At 41.4% G+C, this 11,099-nt stretch overlaps 1 protein-coding gene and 1 long non-coding RNA gene across 7 annotated transcripts; both read left to right on the plus strand.

Annotated features, from left to right (window-relative positions):
* The first annotated feature begins 2,627 nt into the window (after positions 1-2,627).
* Positions 2,628-7,687, plus strand: LOC135348332 (uncharacterized). The gene is made up of 6 exons (XR_010398713.1): positions 2,628-2,934; positions 3,087-3,272; positions 3,423-3,634; positions 3,728-3,975; positions 4,166-6,857; positions 7,070-7,687. It is a non-coding gene; the product is annotated as an uncharacterized LOC135348332 (long non-coding RNA).
* A 756-nt stretch (positions 7,688-8,443) lies between these two features.
* Positions 8,444-10,797, plus strand: LOC135348329 (uncharacterized). Of its 6 annotated transcripts, XM_064546514.1 has the most exons (9): positions 8,444-8,515; positions 8,584-8,641; positions 8,733-8,822; positions 9,090-9,179; positions 9,414-9,502; positions 9,735-9,825; positions 9,908-9,997; positions 10,098-10,193; positions 10,352-10,793. In XM_064546514.1, exons 3-9 carry the CDS (start codon positions 8,750-8,752, stop codon positions 10,375-10,377), a joined length of 555 nt encoding a protein of 184 aa, XP_064402584.1. In that variant the 5' UTR covers positions 8,444-8,515; positions 8,584-8,641; positions 8,733-8,749; the 3' UTR covers positions 10,378-10,793. The 6 variants fall into 6 exon arrangements, with proteins under 6 accessions (XP_064402584.1, XP_064402585.1, XP_064402586.1 ...); XM_064546515.1 differs by lacking the exon at positions 8,584-8,641 and having other exon boundaries at positions 8,457-8,546; XM_064546516.1 differs by adding an exon at positions 8,901-8,997 and having other exon boundaries at positions 8,463-8,822; positions 10,352-10,797.
* The last annotated feature ends 302 nt before the right edge of the window (positions 10,798-11,099 follow it).

Consider the following 11,099-nt stretch of genomic DNA (forward strand, 5'->3'; position numbering starts at 1 on the left):
TTATTGAAACTACAGAACGTTCAGCCAAAAAACTAGCCAGTGACAACACACGTAAAGCGTAAAAAGAAAACGAAGTAGCAAATACAAAAAAACAGAAGATAATTCAATTGCCGCTCGCAAGGCATATAGGAGAAACAATGAAGATGTAACACCAGATGAAAGTATTTCTTCAGAGCACTTGGAGCAATTGAAAAATGGGTTTTACGAAACGAAAGTGCGAGTAACCCCTCAAGAAATCGAAAGGAAAACCCAAGACCAAGCTGAAAATGAAGATTGGATTAATGAAAGAAGGAAAAGTGTAATGTTGGAGCCATTGCAAAAATGAGAGCTAGAGTAATCAACCAATTCACGGACATACTACTATTCCAGACGCTCGTAGCAAACAATCAGATTTGGTATCACCGTGTAGCCCTACCATAGGTAGATTAATCCTCCAAGAATCAGCTTCTGAAAGTAAGAAGTCTACAAGCTACAGCAACAAATACACGCGTGGCCGTAGTATGCAAAAGTCGGTCAAAACCACCAATTTGCAGACAGCGCTTTTTTTTCTAGCGAACGTACTTCAAGGAGCTTGCAAACTTGTGCAGGTAGTAGTACTACCCTAGTGCTAGCTACGTCTGACAAAACTAGAATCACTCTCTAAAGACTCCAGCTGCAGCAAGTGATCTTGTAGTCTAATCTGAGGACGGACACGCCCATAAATTTGTTTTGACCACGTGGCTTGTGAACTCTACTCTGGAAGACTCCAGAGACTCTTGGAAATGGCAATTGGAGGTAAGAATATGGTGCCAACTTATTGATGATCACTTCAGTGGCATTTTATTGTAGGTAAAAATGTGCTAAAAGTGGTGGAAGACAGGTATCTGACAGAGATGAGCAAGGTATAGGATGTAGATCCATTGATAGATCTAGCTAGCATATTCTATCGTCTTGAGCCTCTCCAGATCTCTGCATTAAAACGTTATTTTAACTCCAATTCAGTCACGAATTATAAGAAGTAAATCAGTTGTACAATCGACCAAAGATTCAACTGAGGCTTCTCAATTACGCTCTGGACCGTATCTTCAATGGTGCGATGAGCAGATGGAGGGCGCAATTGCTGCTGTTCACGCGGGTCACGCGGGTCAGTCTATTAGAAAAGCAGCTATGATGTATAATGTTCCACGATCGACATTGTCGGATAGAATAACCGGAATCGGTAGCAGACCAGGAAAAAAACCGTATCTTACGATCCAGGAAGAGAAAGAAGTAGTGTTGTTTCTAAAGAAATGTGCTAGTATAGGTTATCCTTTTACAAAACGGGAAGCAATAGCACTAGTGCAACGAGTTCTGAACGGTAAAGGTCTTGAACGATCTGTTACAGATGGTTGGTGGGCTAGATTTTCCCAACGCCATCCCTCGCTATCCTTACGTACGGCAATGCCTGCACGTGCAATGGCTACTGACAATGAAGTGCTAGGACGATACTACGACTTACTGGAAGACACGTTAGTTAAAAACGATTTACTGAATGATCCTCACAGGATATATAATTGCGACGAGACTGGTTTACCGTTAAACCCTAAACCCCAAACATCCTTCCTATATTACTGGCGAAAAACTAAAACTCAAGTAACAGTCTTAGCATGCACCAATGCTGCTGGTGCTGTGATTCCTCCTTTTTGTATTTTTGATCGAAAAACCCTTAACCCTCTGTTGACAAAGGGTGAAGTTCCTGGTACCCTATACGGGCTATCTGGAAATGGATGGATGACTCGGGATCTCTTTAACCGATTAGCCGCGGTTATGATTTCATACGTAGTACCGCCCACCGCGGAACCATTTTTTCAAGTACTTCCAGTTTTCAGCCCTTAGCAAAGAAAGCTGCGTAGCTTCGAAACCGTAGCAGTTTTCTTTGGGCAACTTTGCAGCTAGCTAGTCTACAGTAGTTTCTCTATCAGGATCTCTTGGATTCCAACGGAATTGTCAACCAGCCAAGGCCACAGCGAAGGATCATTTTAGAGGTAAGCGTTTTGTTCGTATAAGGATCGCACTTGTAGCTTGTGAACCCTTTATAAGCCTTCTTAGCGGATGTACTATGCTTAGATACCTACTTAGATGCCTCAGTATGTGGAGAGTATACTTTAGTAGTAGCTGAATAAGTTTACAGACCCTTTTTAGAGTGTAGCCTACACGGTTAGATATTCAATTTTATCTTTTTGTTCAGCATTCGCCTCTGGCAAAGAAAGATGCATAACTTAGAAACTATAACCCTTTTCTTTAGGCAACTTCGTAGCAAACTAGTCTACAGCAGTTACTCAGTCAAGATCTCCTGGTTTCCAATGAACAGTCAACCAGCCAAGGCCACAGGGAAGGATCAATTCCAGAGGTAAGTTTTTGTGCGTATAGCGATCGTACTTGTAGCTACTATAGCCTTTATAAACTGTTTGAGCTAATCTAATATGCTTATCCACCTTCCTAGATAGCTTCTGAGTGTGTAAAGTATACTTGAGCAATAGCTGGAGTCTTTTAGAGTGTATAGTGTACACGTACACAGTTGACTTGTGATGTTCAATTTTCCCCCATGTATTTCTAGTACTCATACTCTATGCAGTCATAATTGTTAGGTGAAGGTTATATATATAAAATAACTGTTTTTTAAGTTAGATGTTCTTGTGCGATATCATAAAACAGTCAGTTGTTGGATTGCCTGTGTGGCAGAACCACTTCTGGCACTGATGACAAAACCATGCTGTGTATCTTCTCTGTTTGTTTGCCTTGCATAGGTGACAGCGACCTCTCTGTACATCCTTGTGGTGTAGCGGAAAGTGTGCCAATGGCAGGGACTTGTGAGATGAAGCAAGTGATATGCTCAGTCTCTTCTTGGAGCAGTAGTCTCCGATGAGCTCTTTGGCCAGCTGTTGTCGGAATTCTACAATTGACTTCAGCGTTTTGGTGGGCGAGTAATGTCGATAAAGTATATAACTGTTTGTAATAGAAACGTCCTTTAGGAAAGAGTAGATTTACATATAGAATTTATGAAACTTGGTAGGGCATCTATAATACCCCCTTGCTGGTCTCCGCTGTCAACTCCCCCCATCATGCAGTTATAATCCTCTACGCACTGTGGGCATGGAACGGGCAGTCTCTCGCCCGTCTTGAGTCTTCGCTGGACCATTGTGATGGCAGTGGCATCGGATGCTGTTGACATAATGTGGACTACTTTAGTATCCATCCACGCTGTCACGGTGACTTTGTCCTTCTGGAGTATCTCGTATTCTCCCCTGAAAAGAGTAAGTTACATGTCATTTGTATGAGTGCAAGCTGCGCTGTGCTAATGCCTCTCGTAGAGTATATACATGTAGTATAATGAATTTTACATAATTTGCATTTGACTGTGATTACAATACATTTGTGTCACGCACGGTCTATTGTAATTTTAGGATATACCTTAGAGAAATACGAGGCTGCTTGAGTGCCTCAGGAAACCCAATACGGTCAGAGCGAGCGGTCCCACATGCGTATATGCCGTCTTCCTCCAGATCTTCGAGGAGCTTGACTGACGTGAAGTAATTGTCAAAGTAGACGTGATGGTGGAGATTCTTCAAAGAATTTGTCAGATCTCTAACGACTCAATATCCCAATTGTTTCTCAGGTGTGCGTTCCCTCCCAGTATATACTTGCATGTTGTAAAAATACCCGTTTTGACTGTCTGCTAGCACCCACACCTTGATTCCTCTCTTCACAGGTTTGTTGGGGAGGTACTGCTTCAGTGAGGATCTGCCTTGGAACTTGATCATGGCCTCGTCAACGGAACATCACGGCCCAGCTTGTATGCCGCAGAACAGCGCTCGGTGATCATGTTGACGAGGGGACGTACCTTACCTATGCGATCGCTACCGGGTGTGCCAGGAGTTGGGAGAGTGGTGTTATCGCAAAAGTGGAGGTAGCAACGAATATCTCGGAAACGATCTCGTGATATTTTTGAGGCAATGGGTGAGTAGTGGTAGTGGGTATCTTTCTTCCAGTAGTCTTCAATAGACGGTAGTCGAACTATGCCCATAAGCATGCAGAAACCCATGTGAGCCTTTAGCTCTGCAGCTGTCAGAGGTGTCCACTTTTGGTGCTGAGATGGGGTCATCATTTGAGAGGCATACCGATTTGTCTCATCAACAATGTATTGCAGTATTGCAGGTGTGTAGAACCGCAGAAAGATCTCCAAGGGGGAATCTGATACTGGTACTCCTGTGGGACCAACAGATTGGGTGAAAGCCACTCGTGGATGGTCTCGAATGGTGGGAGTCCAAGGGCAGGAACCAGGAGCAGCACTGTTTATTGTAAGTGTGTGTGTGTGTGTGTGTACATAACGGTGTGTTGAGTACATGTAGCTAATTGAATTGGGAATGCTAATTGGAAAACTCTAGTAGTACTGCATAGACCACTTCTGTTTGTGTGAGATAGTACCCTTTATAAATTCTCTCTACTAGTACTGCATAGACCATTGAGAAGCTGTATGTTATTATGATGGAACTACACTACCTCTTACATGTGTAAGGTTATACATATCATTCTAGATGTAGGGTCATAATTAGGCAGACCAGACAGAGGTCACATAAATTTTTTTGGCTTCTGTTTGTGTGAGATCAGGGGCGTAGCCAGACTTTTGACATAGGGGTTTCCTTTGAAAAACCAGCGGCGCAGTAGCGCCGGGAAATTTTAGCCACGCCCACTTCCGGTACCACACCCTCTTGATTGGGGCACACCTACTGGTTACACCTACTGCTCATTGTTTGTAATGACTTTTTTTACATGTTTGTGATAAGCTAGCTAGACTAGCTAGTCTAGCTAGCTATAGACATTCTAAAAGGCAGGTGTCAATTGTGTATTGCTAGTCTAGCTGAGCACCATTACATTTACCTGAGAGGTTTCATGTGGCTGAGATTGTTCTAAACTTGTCCTTCCTGAATATCGAATAAAGTTGTGCTTAGAGCTGAGTCTGAGAATACTGGAGCATGCAGGATTGATACTAGAACTTAAGTCTTAGTCTTGGTCTTCTTTGTTTGAGGTAGCTAGCTAGCCAGCTGAGACAAAGCTAGCCAAAGTGAAACGATTCACGGTGCTATCTCTACATGATTTGCAGCCACGTGCATGAAAAGATGGGCAGGGCTGCTTGATTTCAATTATTGGGGAGCCCTGCCCAATTTTCTCAGCAGCTCCTGGGGGGGTTTCTGGGCAACCAGGAAACAATGGTAGCTACGCCCCTGGAGATAGTACCCTTTATAAATTCTCTCTATTAGTACTGCATATCTATTAGTACTGCATAGACCATTGAGAAGCTGTATGTTATTATGATGGAACTACACTACCTCTTACATGTGTAAGGTATACATATCATTCTAGATGTAGGGTCATAATTAGGCAGACCAGACATTAGGCAGACCAGACAGAGGTCACATAAATTTTTTTGGCTTCTGTTTGTGTGAGATAGTACCCTTTATAAATTCTCTCTATTAGTACTGCATATCTATTAGTACTGCATAGACCATTGAGAAGCTGTATGTTATTATGATGGAACTACACTACCTCTTACATGTGTAAGGTTATACATTATTATTCTAGATGTAGGGTCATAATTATTTTAGAAAGGCCAAAGGTCACATTAATTTTTTGGGTTTTCTGTTCTTCTGTGAAGGCATCCCTCCTTATGAAGTTGGCTTGTGCATTATTCCCAATGATGGCTGTTGTTTTTTAGGCATCCCAAATGTGACAGGCTCTGGGAAAACCAGACATTTGGAGCAGAATTTTGTATTGAGCTATAGCTAAATTTGTGCCTACAGTGTAAAATCTCAAATAAAATTTTATTGGTGTATAAGTATCTGCAGTCCTTCTACTACCTCTCTGTAAAATCTGATGCTCTAAATCCAACTCTTTCCATCGAAGCGCCTCATCCAAACTTTCGCTATTACCTTATTTTTCCTAATTGAGCAATCTTTGACAGGCGTTTTTCTCGATACTACATTTTACGGCTTCAAGTTTCTAACGTGCATAACTCGGGTATAAAACCAGGTATGTGAACACTAAGCATATCATTATGTAGGCAATGCTCTGCTCTATCACTTGGTACATTAATCAACGAAATTTTAGTCTGCTCCAAACGTCTGGTTTTCCCAGAGCCTGTCACAAATATACAGTTACATAATTATTAGATGGTTGCATTTGTTCCCAATGAATATGCACCTAAGGTTAGTGGACTTGTGTTCTGTGTGATATGCACTATAATGTGTTTGTGTCCAACAGATACTAGGTTCTTAGGATTCCAAAGGTCACTTAATTTTTTGGGCTTCTGTTTGGGGTGAGAACAATGCCCTTCTTTATGAAGTTGGCTTCTCTGTTCCACAAATCATGTGTGGTTAGTATGGTGAAATTGCATGATGGTAGCAGTAGTAGTACAAGCATGAGCATTACCTTGCAGAAGTAGTGGACCTAGCTCTGCCTCTTCCTCTCCTACCTCTGTGCAAATAAATTATAAATTGTTGTAACAGTAGTAGTACAAGCATGAGCATTACCTTGTAGAAGTAGTACTAGTAGTGGTCCTAGCTCTGCCTCTTCCTCTGTGCAAGTACATGTAAAATTATTTATTCTAAACTTGCTAATACCTTTTCGTTGCACCTGCTCCTCTGTAAATATTAGTACACTCAAAAGTAACTCTACTGTTGTGTAGTTGCTTTTACCTTGTCGTGGGAGGTTCAGGGTCAGCTGTTGAACGTGGAGGGACTGGGGGTGAGACGGAAGTGTCTGGGGGTAAGAAGGATGTGTCTGGGGGTGAGAAGGATGTATCTGGTGAAAAGTGGTATCTGGTGAAAAGTGAAAATCTATAGGTGAGAGAGTTATGTCAGCAGCTGATGGTGCGAGTGTTCTGTCTGGTGGTGAGTGAGAAGGGGACTCTGGGGAGGGTGATTGTCTTGGAGTGTGCCTGTGGGCAATTATTATAAGTATGTACATTTTGGCTCATTATTACATACTCGCAAGCGTCTTTAAATTGAGTAGGGGTGTCTCGATACTGTTGTGAATACCCCTCTTCCTCATGCAGGTCCATAAAATCATCATCGCTGCCGTCTGCCATGGGGTCGTTACAGTATTCTGTATCTGAGAAGTCTGAGAGGTCTGAATCTTGGTCACTGCCATCCAATAGACCTTGCAGCACCTCCTCTCTAGTATATAGAGGCCTCTTTGTCATTGTTGCACTGTAGAATAAATTTTATTGTATTTGTTGTGATGTCTTGAATTGAATTTTTAATTTTTAATAATGCAAATTTCACTCGAAAATATCAGCATATTTTTTGATAACTAACCTGTGGTGATTGGTGTCTGGTGATTGGTGTCTGTACAGCTTCTAATGACCTTTGTGGGAATCCTTGCAAGGTTATGGAGACTCTGAAGGTGCTAGCTTACCACAACTGAGCTAATAGTGGAGTACTATGCAGCTGCCGCAATATTGCGTCAACCGCGGCTATCAGCTTATTCCGTAATCAGCTTATTCCGTAATGACGCAAATTTGCGTCAACCGCGGCTAATCGGTTAATGAATGGTTCCAAAGACATTTTCTGTTGTATGCTCCATCGACTCGACCATTATTATTACTTTTAGATGGTCATTCTTCGCATTATTGCCCTGAGACGATACGGGCTGCTGCTGCTTCTCAAATCATCATTTTTGCTCTTCCTCCCCATACGACACACTTGACACAGCCTCTTGATAAGTCGGCCTTTGCTTGTTTGAAGAAATCGTGGCGAAAAGTTTGTCATGAGTTTATTGTTAGCAATCCTGGCCATGTGGTTACTAGGTATGAGTTTAGTATGCGTGAGAGCATGACGATCCGAAATGTTTCATCGGGTTTTACGGTCACTGGAATCTGTCCATTTGAACGAAAGCTTCCTGAGTTAGATTTTGAGCCTGAAAAAATTCCACAAGCCAATGGAATTGCTTACATTCCTTTGTATAGCACTCCCTCAAGACGCTCTTGTTGTAATGATTCTGTTTCATCCTCATGTTATCTTTCACCCAACCATTCAGGCACCAAGATCAATACATGGCCGTCAAGGTTTGTGAGGGACGCACCTTGTCGAAGTTTTCCAAGACGACTCCCAACGAAACATGGAAAAAAAAGCGGAGCAGTTCTGACGAGTACCGAAAATCTTCGGATAATTAATACTAAAGAGGACGAAAAGAAGGAAAAGGAAAGACTAAAAGCTGAAAGGCAGAGAATAAGAGAGGAGAAAAAGCTGCTGAGTACTCCAAGGCAAAAAAGGGTCATGGTGGTGAGTATAATGTTGCTTTTACAATTGCTATCCAAGTTTTTATTACACAGCCAAGTTGAACAAAACTGGCAAGCCGTCGGCGTCTGCTTTTATTCGACAGTTGGCCTCGATGATAGACAGTCAGGTATGATAGACAGTGAGTTGTCCGTACTCTTTTTTTACTGACAGTTCTCCTGCTATTTCATTTTCTGAGGAGGAGAAGCCAATTCCTGGACAAGGTATAATTACAATGTGCAAGCATTGAACAATGTGAGTTGTGACTATAAAATTTACGTATATTGTATAGGCAAGAGTGTGACCAAGTCTAGTAAACTGACATCAGCCAAGCAGACTGTTAGATCCTGGTATGTTACTAACTTTTGTAGAATATATATATATATATACATATACACACACTTATAATTATGTTATTAAATGTGGTAATGGTCACTACAGAGGAGAGTACTAGTGTGATGGACGCTGTGCAGAGCTCCAGCAAGACCAAGTCTAGTAAACTGACATCAGCCAAGAAGACTGTTGATCCTGGTATGTTATTACCTTATGTAGAATATGTACACACACTTATGTTATTACAAATTTAAAATGTGTTAATGGTCACTACAGAGGAGAGTACTAGTGTGATGGACACTGTGCAGAGCTCCAGCAATACCAGGTCTAGTAAACTGACATCTGACATCAGCCAAGAAGACTGTTGATCCTGGTATGTCATTACCTTATGTAGAATATGTACACACACTTATGTTACACACACTTATGTTATTACAAATTTAAATATGGTAATGGTCACTACAGAGGAGAGTACTAGTGTGATGGACGCTGTGCGGAGCTCCAGTAAGACCAGGTCTAGTAAACTGACATCAGCCAAGAAGACTGTTGATCCTGGTATGTTATTTACCGTACGTAGAATTATGTACACACACTTATGTTATTACAAATTTAATATGGTAATGGTCACTACAGAGGAGAGTACTAGTGTGATGGACGCTGTGCGGAGCAGACCAGACCAGGTCTAGTAAACTGACATCAGCCAAGAAGACTGGTATGTCATTACCTTACGTAGAATATGTACACACACTTATAATTATGTTATTACAAATTTAAGTATGGTCACTATAGAGGAGAGTACTAGTGTGATGGACGCTGTGCGGAGCTCCAGCAAGACCAGGTCTAGTAAACTGACATCAGCCAAGAAGACTGTTGATCCTGGTATGTCATTACCTTACGTAGAATATGTACACACACTTATAATTATGTTATAAGTGTGGTAATGGTCACTATAGAGGAGAGTACTAGTGTGGTGGACGCTGTGCGGAGCTTCAGCAAGACCAGGTCTAGTAAACTGACATCAGCCAAGGATCCTGGTATGTCATTACCTTACGTAGAATATGTACACACACTTATAATTATGTTATTACAAATTTAAGTATGGTAATTATGGAGGAGAGTACTAGTGTGATGGACGCTGTGCGGAGCTCCAGCAAGACCAGGTCTAGTAAACTGACATCAGTCAAGAAGACTGTTGATCCTGGTATGTCATTACCTTACGTAGAATATGCACACACTATGTTATTACAAATTTAAGTATGGTAATTATGGTCACTATAGAGGAGAGGAGAGTACTAGTGTGATGGATGCTGTGCGGAGCTCCAGCAAGACCAGGTTTAGTAAACTGACATCAGCCAAGAAGACTGTTGATCCTGGTATGTCATTATCGTATACAAACAGTGGTACACACACACACTGTATAATGAGTGTATAATTATGTTATTACAAATTTAAATATGGTAATGGTCACTACAGAGGAGAGTACTAGTGCGATGGACGCTGTGCAGAGCTCCAGGAAGACCAGGTCTAGTAAACTGACATCAGCCAAGTCTCCAGTAGTCACTGAACCTGGTAAGTACAAGTTGTTTACACATTATAATCTTGCGTCCCTGGATTTATTGCTGTGTGTGGAGGTACCTAATTGCAGTACATATTATTATTCGTTACTTATAAAAGGCGTAAATGACTTTGTGGCCTCCGTTACCATAATTATTTGGTCACTTCTGTAGGAAATCTATCAGAAGATACTCACTAGGATGGCTCAGCCACATGGTGCACAGGGCATCATATTAATGGATGAAATTTAGTAGGAATATAGTTTTATACGAAATGTACACGCTTAAAATGTTTGGAGGTCATGTGACCTTTAGCGATGTCGTTACAGTGTGATTAAGAAGATAAAAAGGAGGATTAAAGGAGGATTAGAAGATTAGAAACAAGTGTAGCCATACCCCAAAATTTTTTTATAAAGTACAACTCAGTTTTACCATTTTTGTGGTGCCCGGAATGATGCGTATCATTTACAGGTGCAGGTGCACAGAAATCAGGAAAACTGTCGCATTTTCTATTTAATGCCCTCTACTTAAATATGCGTATTTCAATTTTCCGCTTCACCGAAAATGATAGACATCATATCCGGATAGACATCATATCCGGGCGCCATAAAAATGGTAAAACTGAGTTGCACTTCACAAAAAAATTTGGGGGTGTGGCTGCACTTGTTTCACTGTAGCTCCACCCCTGAAAGTCACATGACTTTAAAAACACATTCAACATGTTCCTTCATTATAAGACTACATTATTGCAAACAGTTTATATTGTATGTAACCATCCAAAAGATATAATCACATATACAAGATTCCCCAGCCATAGACACAGGCAGCTCATACACACTACATGTACAAGGACACTCATTCTCAGCAGTATGTAGACTACATTGTAGTATCTGAAAACTATCTCGTTTATTCAGCTATTTGT

This window comes from Halichondria panicea, chromosome 15, assembly GCF_963675165.1.
Source record: "Halichondria panicea chromosome 15, odHalPani1.1, whole genome shotgun sequence".
Lineage (NCBI taxonomy): Eukaryota > Metazoa > Porifera > Demospongiae > Suberitida > Halichondriidae > Halichondria > Halichondria panicea.

Bases quoted from the DNA above. Each gene is read 5' to 3' on its own strand.
- LOC135348329 (XM_064546512.1), top strand. From the start codon at position 8,702: ATGTTATTAAATGTGGTAATGGTCACTACAGAGGAGAGTACTAGTGTG. The intron at 9,180-9,413 runs GTATGTTATTTA...TGGTCACTATAG, and splicing joins CAAGAAGACTGTTGATCCTG to AGGAGAGTACTAGTGTGATG. The intron at 9,826-9,907 runs GTATGTCATTAC...ACTATAGAGGAG, and splicing joins CAAGAAGACTGTTGATCCTG to AGGAGAGTACTAGTGTGATG.